The sequence below is a fragment of the Colobus angolensis genome, unplaced genomic scaffold (genome assembly GCF_000951035.1).
Source record: "Colobus angolensis palliatus isolate OR3802 unplaced genomic scaffold, Cang.pa_1.0 Scaffold143, whole genome shotgun sequence".
NCBI classification, from domain to species: Eukaryota; Metazoa; Chordata; class Mammalia; order Primates; family Cercopithecidae; genus Colobus; species Colobus angolensis.
In genome coordinates, this window is record NW_012114522.1 from 1,411,474 (window position 1) to 1,427,241 (window position 15,768).

At 55.4% G+C, this 15,768-nt stretch overlaps 1 protein-coding gene across 1 annotated transcript in view; it reads right to left on the reverse strand.

Annotated features, from left to right (window-relative positions):
- Positions 1-4,743: 4,743 nt before the first annotated feature.
- TRMT44 (tRNA methyltransferase 44 homolog (S. cerevisiae)) overlaps positions 4,744-15,768 on the reverse strand; it is a 37,652-nt gene continuing 26,627 nt past the window's right edge. The window contains exons 8-11 of the mRNA XM_011935443.1: positions 15,549-15,631; positions 12,953-13,427; positions 10,091-10,207; positions 4,744-5,530 (exon numbers count right to left, since the gene is read on the reverse strand). Coding sequence (XP_011790833.1) covers positions 5,301-5,530; positions 10,091-10,207; positions 12,953-13,427; positions 15,549-15,631 — 905 coding nt within the window. The 3' untranslated portion in view covers positions 4,744-5,300. The remainder of the gene's footprint in view (positions 5,531-10,090; positions 10,208-12,952; positions 13,428-15,548; positions 15,632-15,768) is intronic.

Here is a 15,768-nt window from a genome sequence, read left to right on the forward strand (position 1 = left end):
AAAGAAAGAAAGAAAAAAGAAATACATTGGTTTCATCCAGAAAGGAGGGACAACTCAAAGTCGGAGCGGGGGAGGGAAGCTTCCAGGCTATTAGTGAATTTAAACATTTTCTGGTTGACAATTGGTTGAGTTTGTCTGAGACCTGGGATTGATAGAAAGGGAGTGTTCAGGTTAAGATAAAGATTGTGGAGAGCGAAGTTCTTTGAAGTCTTACAGTGGTTGCCCTTAGAGACAATAGATGACAAATGTTTCCTATTCAGACCTTTCAAAGGGTGCTAGACTTTTAATCTCTTTAGGATTGGGAGGGTCTGGAAGAAAAAGATCTAGCTATGTTAATAGAGATTCTTTACACATGCAAATTCCCCCCTCCCCTCCACCCCCCCAGCAATACACAGAACAGCCTTGTAGGGCCATTTCAAAATATAGCAAAGAAACACATTTTGAGGTTAAACTACTTTGATTTTTCTTTCTTGACTTGTAATGTCATGCCAGTCAGGTTGGAAAGTAGGTCATAATATACAGGGTTAAATAAAACCCGTCTGATGAGAATTTATGATTTGCAGGGCAGGACTCCCCAGACCCCTTAGATAGGAATTTGGGCGAGATAAACAATCAGTTTAGTCCTCAAGGTGATGGTCCCGCAGTTGTCACACTGCCTCTCTAAAAATGATCATTGGTCGCACGCGCCAGGGAGAGGCAATTTCCCAACAGATAATTTACTTGAAATTGGTCACCAGCGGCTTCCAGTAAAGTCTCAGGAATTGGGTGAGTGGGCTACAGCATGCGCTTTAGGAGACAAAATCGCAGAGCATGACCTTCTGGGGCATCCTACTGGAAAAGGGAAGCAGCCTCAGGTGAACACAGATACAACTTTTCAAACACACTGTGAATGCTCACGACCCGAGTGCAAGGAGGGCACCGTGCATGCAGGCAGCCCATCCTAAGGTAAGCATCACAGCAAAAGGGACACAAGACCCCAGAAGTATGCCAACATATAAAACCCCAAGTCAAAAGGTCAAATGCTGCACTTGACCTCCAGAGTGCATGCTTGGGTCTCTTCCAAGGGTACTTTCTTTTCTTTCCTGCTTTGAAGCTTTTTAATAAGCTTCCACTCCCACTCGGAAACTTGCCTCAGTCTCCTTTTTCTGCCTTATGCCCTTCAGATGAATTCTTTCTTCCAAGGAGGCAAGACTTGAGGCTGCTGCAGACTCGTTAAATTCGCCACTGACAGCTGGGATATTTGCCACCCCTAACAGGAGGATCGCTTGAGTCTGGAAGTTCAAGACCAGTCTGGGCAACATGGTGGCACGTGCCTGTGGTCCCAGCTACTTGGGGGGCTGAGGTAGGAGATCAGTTAAGCCCAGGAGGCTGAGGCTCACTGCAGTGAGCCGAGATGGCGCCACTACACTCTAACCTGGGCAACACAACAAGACCCTGTCTCAAAAAAAAGAAAAAGGAAAAATATTTTTATACAGCTACACAATGTGTGTTTTAAGCTAAGTGTTATTACAAAAGAGTAAAAAATGTTTTTAAAGTTCATAAAATTAAAAAGTTAGAAATAAGCTCAGGTGAATGTGTTACTGAAGGGATTTTTTAGTATAAACTGAGTGTGGCCTAAGCCTGCAGTAGGGCCTCAGAGGCACCCCCCTCCCTCACGGACACCCACAGCCTTGTCCACAGGCCCCAGTCAGGGTGAGTGCCCTCCACAGCTGAAGCATGTTTTCTCTTTTACATCATATTTTCACTGTACCTTTTCTACATTTAGCTACACAGACACTTCCCATCGCGTTACCACTGCGTACAGCATTCGGCACAGTTAATGAACCGTGTAGGCGTGTGTTCCAAGAGCGAGAGGCCGTCCCCCACAGCCTGGGTGTGGGGCAGCCTGTCTCATCTGGGGGCGCGGGGCACACTCTCAGGTTGCAGGATGATGAAATCACCTAACAACGCATTTCTCAGAATGCATCTGCACTGTTAAGTGACACATGACTGTGCTTTCTCATGAACCACCTTTTCCCAGAACGATGAGGTCCACAATACAGTTTTCTGAGCAAAAACAGCAACAAGGAAGGGTCAAGCAGAAATGAGCTGGGGGCAAGTCGGCAGAGGGCTCGGCCTCTTCCCTCTTCCCTGGGAGTCTCACCCACACAAGGCTCTTCTGCACGAGGCCCGGGTTCCTCGTTCTGTGACAGTTGTGGCCCTGGAGAGTAGCCCAGCGGACGGCAGGATGAGAGGGAAAATACGTGGCCTCAGCCCCTCCTCCAGGAAGCTTGCCCTGCCAACCCTGACAGACCCCAGAGCTTGGCCATGCCATGAGCAAAGGCCTGTGCGACCTGGTGTCTGAATCCCCAGCACCAGTCCAAGGGGCTGTGGTCACCATGGTAACGCCACTAGGGCACCTGCAGGCCCCAAGACCACAATGCTCACCACAGGTGGGTCTCCTCTGCAGCAGATGGGGCAAGTCGGGGTGCCGGGGGACAGAGGCTGCCTCTCAGTGAGACCTAGGGCCTGCCTGGCGCTAGTCTGGAAAGCAGTGTAGACGCACTGTACTCCTGGCGAGATTCCCCCTCATGCCCATCTGTGTGGCATTCCCTCAATCCCACCTGTCCAGGGGAGACCCACTCAGGCTCTGAGAAGCCACTGGGAAGCCCTTGGGGCTGGCCACAGCCAGGCTGCCATGATCAGTGCCCCACCCCATCCCCCACCAAACCTCTATCTGCCCACCTTCATCCACAGATGCATCGTTCACTGCCGCAAGGTAACCGTGCCGGACCCCCAGTCACATGACGTGTGGACGGGGCACAGTGGTGCTGGGGGGTAGTAAGAAACGGTACCTAAAACCTGGAGGTCAGGTCAGGTGATGTGGTCACCAAGGGCTGTTTCTACCAGCTGATTATGCCAGGTGACACACAGGGGCCTATGGCCATGGTGGGCCCTACTTAGCACAGCTCTTGGCCTGGCAGGACCCCATCTGGGAGAGCTAGGGCCACCCCACATGCCCCCAGCCCCATCTGATGCTCCTTTGAGACTGTCCTTGCAGCTTGTGACTGGAAACTGCTGTGCCAAGTGTTGGGGGAATTCATCTTCCCCAGGGCCACCACCCTCGCCAGGACTGCAGCGCTGGAGCCAGGTTTGGAGTCCAGCCGCACCGAGCACAGAACCAGGCTCTGTGGCCACTCTCATGCCTCCCCACACTGGAAAATTAAAGCAGGGGCTCTGGGCTTGGGAAAGACCTGGGAAGGGAAGAGGAAACAGGGGCCCAACAACCTGGAGCTATCCTGGGCCTGGCAGAGGCGGTGCACTCTGGCCTGGGGGACACCTTGGGAGGCCCCGAAGCTTGGGTGGCATCCTGGGCTTAGTTCAGGAGGTATGCCCCTTCCAGGAGGCGGTGGCAGGGCTGCTCCTCTGTGCCAGGCTCCCTGCACTCCCTGCTCTGCCATCCCTTGATGTTGCCCCAAGCCCCTTTGTGGTTGGGCTCAGCCCTTCCTGCTGCAGGGAGAGCTCCAGCGATGCTGCAGGGCTGGGAGGCCGAGGGGCATCAGGTCACTTGTCCTGAAGTACGTGACCCTGGATATGCTGAGCAACAAACCCCGCAAACCCTGGTGCAGCTTGGCAGGAAGAGGCCTCAGGGCCTAACACAGGGGCTGAGGGAGGGTGCGGCTTTGTGGCTCATCTTTGGGAAGAGAGTTCTTTCCACCTTCCTGCTCCACCACCCTCGGCGCTAGGCTCCTGGTTGCTACCTCGGGGCTTCTACATTAGGTGTCCCCTGCAGGGAGAACTTCCCAGTGTGGAGACCCCAGAGGCCCCAGCAGAGCTCCCTTGTGCCTCACTAGTCAGAGCTGCAGCGGCTCGACCAACTGGAGCCTGCCCCAAGGGGCCACGGAGCGCCAGTCTCCCAGTAAGACGAAGGGTGGACGCTTCCAGGGCCAGGGACCTCCTGGCACATCCTCAGCCTGGGATCTGGGCTCTGGGGCTGACTCGGAACTCAGAGGGCAGGGTCTGGGCCCGTGGCAGCACCGTCCTGTGGTGCTGCAGAGCTGAGGTGCTTTCAGAGCAAATGCCCATTTATTCTCACTGCTCAGGAGTGAGGAGTGCGGCGCGGCCATGGAATGCCACACGGCTGCCGCAAATAACCAGGTGGATACACCTGATGGAGAGGCACCAGGGTACACTGCAAAAAGTCAATGGCAGAACAGTGTGGACTGAATGCGACCTTTTGTAAAAAACCATAGAAATAACTAAATAGAAACATCGGGGCCAGATGCCATGGCTCGCGGCTGTCACGCCAGCATTTTGGGAGGCTGAGGTGGGAGGACCGCTTGAGCCCAGGAGTTCAAGGCCAGCCTGGGCAACATAGCAAGACCCCCACCTCCAACATTTTAAAAGTTGGCCAGGCATGGTGGCGTGCATCTACAGTCCCAGCCACTTGACAGGCTGAGGCAGAAGAATGGCTGGAGCCCGGGAGTTCAAAGCTGCAGTGAGCTATGATCATGCCACTGCACTCCAGCCTGGGCGAGAGATCAAGACCCCATCTCTCAATAAAATAAAAGAGAAACAAATCAGGATTTTTTTTTCTAGAAGGACTAAAAAGAACTGCTGCAGTATTTCTGGGGAGAGGGTCTCGTGGAGGAGGGAGGAAGGTGTAGGTCTTACCTTTCTGTCATCTGTGATATTTACAGTTTTAAAGCCCTGTCAACAATTCACCTATGATTTTTTTTTCATGCCACTTGAGTGGCCCATGTGAGGAAATTATGGGTATTTTGTTTTATTCTCCGTAACTGCAAAAACAACGTCAACATAGCAAGCCTTATACCTTTTTTAAAAATACCAATCTGGTGGATCCCTGCTCCAGAGCCGCTGCTCTCCAGTGTGGTGAGAAACGCTGGCAGATACGGTCTTGCTTCTTAGGGAGCCCCATCCTCTTCACAGAGGTGGACATGGTGGGGCAGGCGTCGGACAGCGCCCTGGGAGGGGCCTGTGCAAGGCATCCCCAGCTGCTCTCCCCCAGGAGACACTGTAAGGATCCACGCACGATCTTTGTGATATGAAGATGCTGTGCACGTTTCAAGTGGCTGCATCTGAAACAAGCCAGGCACCCAGCTGGGGGCTTCTGAGTAACTGTGGCTTCTCTGGAGGGTGATGTTTATGAAACACGGTTCATCGGCGTGAGGATCTAGAGAAAGCTGGGAGGAGGTGGGCTGAAACGCAGCCAGAGCAGAGACCGCAGCACTCAGGATTGCTGGGGAAGCTCTCCTTGGTTTGGCCCCCACCGACCAGGCCTTGGCTGGCAAGGACGCAGCTCATGGAATCTTCTTCCTCGGGGTGGTCCGGGGTGGCCGCAGCTCCGCAGGCCCATGGGCAAACGGGCAGCGGTCCGCGGACAGAGCACAGCCGTCAGGGTGATGCGTGAAGAACCAGCAGAGGCGGGTTTTGCAGGCTTCGGAGCGCGCACTCTGTTTCGCTTCCGGTTGCTTTGTTTCCCACAGCGTCTCCTCTCTCCAGTCGCGGATGTGAACTCTCCCATTCACAACTGTGGTTTGGAACAGAGAAAAGACACACTGAGAAGTAAACCTGAAAGTTCCTTAATTCACCAGCCTCTGCTTAGCTCCCACGCCATGGGAGGTGCCAATCCAGGGTCAGGGATACAACCGTGACACAGCCCGGAGTTCCTGCTGGTCACAGAGAGGCTGCCTCCAGTGGGAGTGACCGAGGTATGGGATGCGTCTTCAGGCAAGGATGGGGAAGGTGAGCCCTGCGGGAGGCGGGCGGCAGCCCCGCGCGGGCCCAGGAAGAGCATTTTAGGCAGAGAAGCAGCAAACCCGAGTGTCCCAGGACAGACTGCACCAGGACAGGCCACGTTTCAGGGACAGCCAGAGGGGAGGGCAGAGGACAGAGCTGGGTCCCAAGCGGCCTCATCGTTGAGGCCCTGACCTTCCCTCTGGCCGAGTGGCAGGTCCTGCAGAGCCACCATTTTAGAAGGCTCACTTGAGTGGAGGAAGGGACGGAACACGGTGTGAGAGCCGGAACACGAGAAAACATCCGTACTGCAGCCCTAACCTCTGAGGACTGTCTCGGCATCACAGGCAGAAAGAGGGGCAAGGCGCAGGTCCCTCCACACAGTCGAAGGACGGGGCTGCTGCAGGGTGGCCTCTGCTCCTTGGTGCCGTCCTGGTGCACTGGGTTTACATGCACCTCCCAACCGGAGCCCCTCCAGGTGCAAGTGTGGAGTAAGGGAGGCCAAGGGGCTCTGGAAAGGAACAGGAAGGGGTACCTGCCTCTACGCAGTGGTTTAGATACCCACTCTGGAAGTGCCACTGTGACTCAATGGCCAGGGCTGATCTCCAAACTGGGGAGCTGCAGGGACATCAGAGTGGGGTGGGGCCAGGAGAGGGCTGCTGTGGGCCCGCTCGTCACCTGGGTGCCAGGCCTCACGGGCCTCTTCCAGGCTGCCTCCTGACCCTGCCCCCTAAATTGGGCCAAGATACCCCCCTACACTCCCATTTGGCCGTTTCCTTGTGGGAAGCCAACAACTCCCTGTGAAACGTGGCCAAAGCAACCACCTCCTTCCTGGTTCTCACTGGAAGCTAGGAAACCGCTCGCGACAGAAGGCTCGGGGGAATAAAGGAGCCTCAGTGAGGAAGTCTGGCTCACCGACTTCCAAGGAGAACTTAAAAGTGTTGGAATTAAAGCTTGAATTCTGCTTTCAAATCACCTTGTGTGTGGCAATAACAAGCCTGTGTGCTTTTGACAGACTGATACTTTAAAAATAGTTTCCCCCCGAAACTAGAGAAATGAGCCCAGAGAGCGGCGCCTCGCTGTGTCCAGGGACACAGTTGGGGGCTCACCCTCACAGCCTGGCTGGAAGCACCGCCAAGGCCAGGCCTGACCCCATTTGCCCTCCCACGGCCGCCTCTCTGTCTCGCCTTCCAACATCGGAGCTGAGGTTGCTTAACCTGAAGGCTACGGTTAAGGCAGTCCCACGACGCTCTGCCGATGTCCCCAAAGCAGCACCTCCTGGCGCAGCACAGAAGGGCATATCCCGGCCACTGAGGGATCTGGAACCCGCTGAAGGGTGCTCAGGAGGAGCCCCAGGGGCCAGAGCTTCCCCCCAACTCCCCATGGGGCACATGACCCCAAACACTGAGAGGCCTCTGGCCTGACGCCCTGACCTGTCAAGAGAAGGGGGTGGGGATCACTGAGGCCAAAGGCTGAGCGCAGATTCCCACCCTCAGAGCCAGCCTGGACACCTCCTTCCCTGCCGCAATGTGACAGGCCAACTGGCAGCAGGCCCTCCCAGGCGGCTCTGGAGTTAAGAGCACACCCAGCCATGTTTTGGAAGCAGGACCTGCAGGGTGTCTAAGGACTGAGGAGCGGACGTTCATGATAGAGATGAGGCTCCCGGAACGGCGCAGGCAGGCTCCAGGCTGGCCCAGCCTCGCTGACCCACTTCCCGCGTCTACAACCCTGGACATGGCAGGTAGCTCCCAGCTCCCCCACAACACCTGAGCCCCTATGTGGCCAGATGCCAGAAGGGGCAGCCTTCCAGGGGCACTCGCTCCAGCCAGCTAGAAAGACAACCAACAGCTAGACAGACTCTCCTCCTCTGGAAATGCGCTCCTCATTTTGAAATGGAAACACAGGGCCACAGTCTGCTCGACCCAAGTTCCTGCCGCCTCCTCCCTCCCTACTGTGCGCGTCCCCTGGGACTCTCAGTCCGCACAGGAACTGCCATCTCCGCCACTGCTTCTGACAGCAGACGCTCCCTCTCACCAAGCTGCTCTGAGGAACGGGCTGAGGATTAGAGTCCCTGGACGATGCCGCAGGCTCAGGGGTGCCAGTGCTGGGTCAGACCTGGCCTGGACTGTGGCACGGCCTCTCCACCCACTGGGAGGCTTCGGGCTGGCGCGCTGACCTCTCTGAGCCGTGTCTGCGTGTTCAAGGAGGAAAGGCCTGCTCTGCCCCAAGTACAGGATACGATGAGGCCCCGCGTGTACCCAGCAGCACGGTGCCAGGTTCCATACCAGCCAGCATGGAGCCACCCCTGGTGGCCTCAGGAAGGGGTGGGGACAGAGGCAGGGCTGGCCCTCGTGGCCCTCACAGGTCATGCTCAGGCTGGCTGACCTGAAACCATCTGGAAACATTCCAATTCCTCACTCTCATAAACATTTTCTGAGACTAGCCACATTAGCTTAAAACAGAACCTAAACCTCATACAGAGATAAGACCCAGCTTCAGAGCATAGTTTTCTCATGACTGGAGGAGAATGTTTATTTGGAACCCAACCCCCAGGCCTCCTACTCAGAAGTGTTTCCAAAAACAAGTCTGCCCCCCAGGGTGACCTGCACAGAAAAACACTGACATACAGGCAGACTCACCCACGTGGGTGAAAAAGACAGTATTTCAGGAAATCAACAAAAACAAGCATTGGGAAAGACAGAAAGAGGCCCCGTGGAGGCGGGAAATATTCTAACTGCCTGAAGCTCTGTGCAAGGAAAAACAGACTCCAGGCAGCAGGCCCAGCCCAGACACCACTGCAGGCCCAGTGTCTACTCTGGAGGCAGCCTCAGGGACATGCTTCTGCACCTGTCCCGGGAAACAGAGGCTCCAACCATGCTCACGGGCCCCCCACCCAATAGCAACTGTCACCTAAAGAAGCCAGTTCAGCTGAAAGCCAAGTTCAGCTCTCCAAGAGCAGGCGGGCACCCAAAGGCAGTGTGTGTGCGCACAAACCCACAGGCTTGCGCTCGTGTACACAATAGGCATGGCGCGCACTCCTGTGCTCTCTCACACACACAGAGCCAGATACTGCACTGCACCTGACCCCCATGGCGGCCTCATGGGCAGGGGACCCAGAAGCTAGGGTGTGAGCCAGGCCACTCCTTCCCATTGTGACCTCGGTGTCATCCCTACCCATCCGTCAGAGGCCCAGTCCTTCTCCTGGTCATGGCGGCTATAGCTCCACCAGCTCCCACTCTTATTCCTCCCAACCCTGGCTCTTCGCAAAGGCTGTTCGCTCTGCCTAAAAGCTGTTTGCTGTTCCTGACTCCTCTTTTCCTTCCAGGCCCAGCTCAAGTGTCATTTCCTAAGTAAAGCCCTCCTGAGCCCACTCTGGGCCAGGCCAGTTCTCCCTGCACATCGCGACTCACGGAAATGTGTGCTTAGGGCATGGTGGTGACACAAGACACCTAGTATTTTTAAAGATGCATGTGGAAGTACTTAGGGGTGAAATAGGGTGCTAGCTGGAATTCACTTTAAAATACTTACAGAAAGAGGGGAAAAAAGCTCCACGAAGCAAGTTACGACAAACGCCCCAGCCGCTGGCGCTGGTCAACTGTGGCTCCCCCCGTCCCTGCCCCCTCTGTGCACACCTGGAAGCTGCAGCTGATGGAACTGTGTACACCGCCGGCCCCTGGGGGAACACCTGCTACATCTCCCTCTCCCTCACTGCACCGCCAGCTCCAGCAGGCCAGGGATGTGTCTGCCTTGCTTTGTCGGCTGAGTGAACGGACAAGCGGGTGGAGGGCCCTCCTGCCTCCCCATGTCCTGGCAGTCCTGGAGTCACAGGGCGTTGCCCAGCAGTGGAGCTGGGTACCAGGACCTCCCCCTGCCCAGGCCCACGGAGCGAGGGCCACAGGAGTCCAGGCCTCCGCCTGTGGGGCAGGGGCTCACCTTCCCACTCCCCACCCTGGCTCTGTGGCTCTGGATGCTTCCAGTTTGCGCAGCTAAAGACAAAGCCAAACAATGACCCCCAGCCAAGAAGGGCCTGGCCAGCGGCTGCCCTACTTGCTCTGTCCTGTGTGGAGCAAGTGGAGCTGCGGTGTCAGCAAGCACAGCATAGGGGGAGGGACACCGGCCTGGGGACATCGCATGGGACAAGGTCCAGAGGAGCCAGGAGGGAACCGGGTGACCCACGTCCCACCCCGAGGTCAAATGCTACCCACGTCAGAGCTGGGTGGAGCACCGTGGAACCTGGTGCTTCTGCCAGATTCTTCTGCAAGAGTCTCAACCACTCTAAAATAAAACATTATTTAACAGAAAAAAGGGGGAAAGGGAAGGAAAGAGAAAAGCAGTGAAGGGGCAGACCCCATACCTCGGAACACCTGGTGGCTGTTCCGGAGCAGCGTCTGCAGGCCCCCACACTCCCGCTTCAGCCTCCGCAGGGTCTCTGTGTCCAGCTCACTGGCTACTTCTGCCAGAGATAGGCTCTCTGTGGAAAAATGGTTTTGTTTTTTTTTCCTAAAACCACAACAAAATATTACAAACCTGTCACACAGGCAGTTCCATACACTCAGGCCTTATGCACTCCAGCACGAAGGACCACGATTCCATCTCAACCAACCCACACCACACCACAGCCAAACCGTGAGGGCCGCGGTGTTCCCAGTGTCCCCACCCAGCTGTGGCACAGCCTGACGGGGCACAGCCCCACACATGCCTCCTGCCCGCACAGGGCCAGGTGTCAGGTGATGCTGCCTGCTCTGGGTGGTCACCTCAAGCTCTTCTTGCTGGTGACCCATGAAGGGGGTGGCTGTTTGGAGCCAGGGTTTCTCAGACTAAAGAAGGAAGGCCAAGCTGGCAGGCCTGGGGCCTGAGCCTCCCCAGTGGCTACTCCAACCATGCGGCAGCAGGCCTGGCGCTACCGGCTCCAGGGTGGCCAGCGAGGCCACACGAGCTGTTAAAAAAAAGCAACAGCACAGACACCACAGTGATGGTCTCTTTCCCATTCGAATCTCTGCTTTGAGAGCCTGCATGTATTTCAAATGCTCTAATCAGAAAACCTGGTGACAATAAAGTCACTTATTACCAAAATGTCAAATTGGATATGAATGAAAGCTGGTTTTCCTATGTGTATTTGCCAGGAACTTCCTACCTGCCGGGTGCTGCACTTCACGTCTTATCTGCACCCTCCAAGCTGCAGGAGAGCGGAGGAGACGGTGCCTGCCTGCATGCAGCTGAGCCTGTGGGACCCCCACAGATCAAGGCACCATAATGCTGACCCAGGACCCCGGTGCGGGCAGCCGCTGTTGCAGCTGCTGCGAGAGTCCTTCCTATCCCAGCCTGGCCACTCTTCTGAGTCAACCTCTCGTCTGTCTCAAATCCATTCTGAGAGAAGTGGGAGTGTTTTAAAAAAGATGACATATCATCCCAGTCAGCCTTCCCTGTCCCCCGCCTCTGGCCCAGCACGGACTCCATAACGGGGAATCTCACACTTGCAGCCGTGGGTGCCTCTGGGCCTGGCACGTCCAGCCTCTTGGTTACTCATCCTTTGACGTGTGCGGCCTTGACTCCTAGCAAGGCAGGACTTGGAGCCTCTTGAGGGCAGGGCCCCTTCCCGCCCTGTTTCTCAGCAATGTCCCACAGGGGCAGACGTGGAGCTAGGATGGGTGAGGTCCTGGAGCCAGAGCCACACATGGCCCACAGGCACAGAAACACAGAGGGGCCTGTCTGGGGACACGCTGGGTGGGGGTGAGACCAAAGGCCCTGAAGGCTGCCTGTGGGCAGGAGGGAGGCAGGAGGCTGAGAGGCCAAGGGCACAGCTCCTCCCTTCTCACAGCATGGCCACATGGAGAGCCCCTAACAAGCCCCAGACCCACGGACACCAATCTGGAGGGGATGGGGGTACGGGGCTTGTTAGGCACCCTGGTTCCCAGGTTCCAAGGGGCAGGCAGGACTGAGCCCACCACTCAGCCACCCCTGCTCTCCATCTCCAGGTCTGTTCCTCCTTCCTCCTCACCCACCAAAAGCTGTCCATCCCAGGCACAGCTGACATCTGTGCACCCGTCATCTCCTGGGAATTTAAAGGTCAAACTGCACTCAAGAACTATCACTGCTTACTGCACATGGGAACTTTCTGACCACACTGATGTCCCTGGGGCTCTGGGGCCCAGCTACCTGTGCTGGGCTCCATGCTCTGACAGCCTCAGCCTTCTTCCTCTGTGCTCCAGTCCCACCACAGCAGGGTGCCTTTAGTCAGAGGCGCCAACCCAGAGACCCCACGGTGCCTGGTGATTTGCAAGCAGCTAGTCGGCCCCTTCAGCCACTGAGCCAGGGCCACTCTCGCCAGATGGCTAGAGGCTCTGCTGACCAGCTATCATCAGGTTCGAATGATTTCTGGAGGGGCCGTCTGTGCTCAATGGCCCGGCCCCATCCCATGTACACATGGTACAAGATGACAAAGGAAAGGAAATGGGCATGATTTTGTCCCAACATTCACAGGTGAGGAAAGCAAGGCCTGGAGAGGAAGGGTTTCCTTCAAATGGGCAGCCAGGCAGGAGTCACTGACCAAGGGGCCAGGAGGGGATGGGGCTCCCTGCTCTTCTCCAGTTCCCAAAACTGCGAGAAGCCAGGCTCTGGCTGCAGCTCCACACCACCCTCTGGCGGCCAAGCAGCATCCCTGTCTGGAAGGAGGCGAGGTCCTTACAGCCCGGCTGGCTCTCTGAATGTCATTAATTTCAACGCACCACTCACCCCAAGAGAACAATCGATGTAATTTTCTCCTTTTGCCATGGCTGACTTTTGTGTTTTGGGGATTTTGATGAGAATTAAATTATCGAATCACAACAGCTCCAAATCTTACCGCATACTCAAGGGGACAGTGCCTTTTTCTTGCCCTCAGTAACCTGTTTTCTCTTTGGATAATTTCTGGATGGAAAATGAGTAGTTCTAGCCCCTAAACCTGTTTTTTGAAAGTTAATTAAGGGTCCAAACTCTGTCACTCCCTGGCCTGGCCTCGGCCTTCCTCCCTGGAAATAACAAAGTCCTTTATGTTTATAGGAACTATTGGGAAAATTTTAAAGAATTTGCTTGAAGAGAGCCTATTCACCCACCATCAGTGGCTTTTTCAAAGTGTGTGTAGTCACAGGGCCACACCATTTTATGTTGCTTATGAAGATGTGAATTCCTGCCCTCAAGCCTGGGAGCGTGCTAGCCCCTGAGGTGGTGGACAGCTTACCTCCCCCATTCCAGGTCTTCAAACTCCCATTTCGAGAACTTCCTGTGTTTAATTGCTTTCCGCCTAACAATAAATTCGCCACTTGCAAAACCACTTGGTCGATGAAACCTCGTGGCAGGTCGGCACAGTTCCTCACGCGCTCAGCCTTTTCTCTGGGATGAAATCCAGGTAGCCAGGGTCCTTCGGCCTGGGGCCCTGCTCCACGCTCAGTGGCCCAGGCCCCTGCTACACACCCGACCCTGGCGTCCAGAGCTTGGTGACCGTCACAGTGACCAGCACTGCCGGCAGCAACCCGGCGTGGAGAAGGGGAAAGCTCCGGTCCAGGTGGGCTTACAGGGCAGCCCCGCCTGCTCTTAATGTACTGAGTCCTCTTTTCATCCACGGAAGCTTCTCTGGAGGGAGGGTATGTTCTGGATTTCCCAATGAGACAGACCTGCGTTTGAAAAGAGCAAAGCAAGTATTTTAGCTGGCTTGTCTATTTCAACATTCTCCATGGAATTCTCTCATCCTGGAGTACAAATCACAAGTTTTAAACGTCTATCATGAAAAAATCCTGATTTTAAAAACTGACACCAGTCGGGTACGGTGGCTCACAACTGTAATCCCAGCACTTTGGGAGCCCAAGGTGGGCAGATCACCTGAAGTCAGGAGTTTGAGACCAGCCTGGCCAACATGGTGAAATCCTGTCTCTACTACAAATACAAAAATTAGCCGGGCATGGTGGCACACACCTGTATTCCCAGCTACTCAGGAGGCTGAGGCAGGAGAATCACTTGAACCCGGGAGGCAGAGGCAGTGAGTCAAGATTGTGCCAATGCACTCCAACCCGGGCATGGTGGCACACACCTGTATTCCCAGCTACTCAGGAGGCTGAGGCAGGAGAATCACTTGAACCCGGGAGGCAGAGGCAGTGAGCCAAGATTGTGCCAATGCACTCCAACCCGGGTGACAAGAGCAAAAACTCCATCTCAAAATAAATAAATATAAATAAAAAATAAAAACTGACACCAATATAAGTTACTTAAAAATTAAAAAAAAAACAAAAAATAGTAAGAGCCCATGGTTCCCTCTCATCACTTGGAGCTTCACAAGACCTAACAAAGGCACCTAAACTCAGAATCCACACTCCTGGGCCTGGCAGCCGCACCATCCTAAAGGTTTCCTGCTGCCGCCCCTCACTCCACCCCTTGGCCACCGGGAGGGGGCACATGCTGATGGTAACACTGCAGAGTGTCCCAGGGGCTGGGAAGGGAGGCAGCTTTGTCCCCACCTTGCCAGAGCCAGCAAGTGCACATGGGGGCTAAGCAGAGGGCCTGGAGCCACAGAGGCGCTCCATGCATGCTCGCCTTCCTTCACAGCACACCCCGATGGAGGATGCCCTTCAGACAGTCCCCTCCAGACAAGCAGGCCCAGCCAACCATGGCAAGGGCGCCTTATTTCTGGGCTTCCTCTCCAGGCATCAACTACAAGGCCAGGCGTAGGTGATAAGGAAGCCGACCTCCTCACTACGTGACAGGCACGCCTCTGCTCCCCAGCTCTTCCAGCGGGATTTTAAATTCTCAGTGCCTGTCACACACCCAGGCCCCGCCAGACATGTGCTGTGTGTGAACTGCTTTAAAAATGACAAAGCACGTTCACATCCACTCTCACATTCCATCCCCAAACCTGCCGGTGATAAGAAAACTGAAGCTCAGAGAGATGAAGCAACAGTCCACGGTCTCTACCAACTAGTAATGGGACAGCAAGTGCAAAAATCAAAGCCACAGGCTCCTCGGACCTGCCTAGAGGACCCAAACTTTAGCAGTTTCCCCAAATCAGTTCTGACCTCAGAAGACCAAGACCTGCCAAAATAGAGGACACTGAGAGGATGACGGGACGGTTCAGCAGCAAGTCCTAAGGTAACTTCCCATGGTAGCAGGGCAGTGACAGTGCCAGCGGCCCTGAGGCCTGTGCCACCAGCCAACGCTGCTCCTGGAGCACGGCTATGACTGCAGCTGGCCAGCGAGTGCCCACGACATGCCCTCCCCGCCATGGGCTCTGAAGACATCATCCTGTTAAGCCTCCACAAAGCACCAGGCAGCCTCCTGGTCTCACAGAAGTGGACAGGCTTGTGGAGCTCTGCGATCAGTCGGAGCGAACCATGAGCAGCAGCAGAGCCGAGGCTTCGCTCAGATCAGCCGGGCCCTTTCATGCTAAGGCAGCCATCAAACTCTGTGGCCTGGACACGACGGGGTTATTTTTTAAAAGCACACTGTCTGCCAGCCACAGAGTGTTGTCAAATAAAGTTACCAGAGACTGAGGTGAGCTGCTGTAAACACTTCCATGGTGCTTTAGAAAGGTCAAGCCCTTGGATCGGCAAGAGGGCCTAAGTCCGCCCTGTCCAGACAAGGTTCAGAGGCACAGTCACACTGCTCACAGAAAGTCCCCAGGCCAACTTCTGCCCAAATGACATTTCTGGTGAATCTGAATGAACCAGGCCTTTAATGAGAAAATGGGGAATCATTGTGAACTTCTGAAACACACTTCAATCGCAGCCAATTATTTGCGACTTGAAGGAGCAGGAACTTTCCACAGGGAGTTCAGCCATAGGCCACACCGAGGCCTCCTCTGGGCAGGTCCCCTGGGGCCGCTCAGAGCTTCTGGAGAGGCAAGGAGGGCTTGGCAAGGGCTCCTGCAGGCCTGGAGGAGGGAGCACCGGGGTGCCTTTAAGGAGGGTACCACGAGACAGAACAAGCCTCTGGGCCTCGTCAGTGACAGAGGCACAGAAATCAGCACCAGCATGTTCTGGAACATTTTGAATGTTACAGCATGGTTCA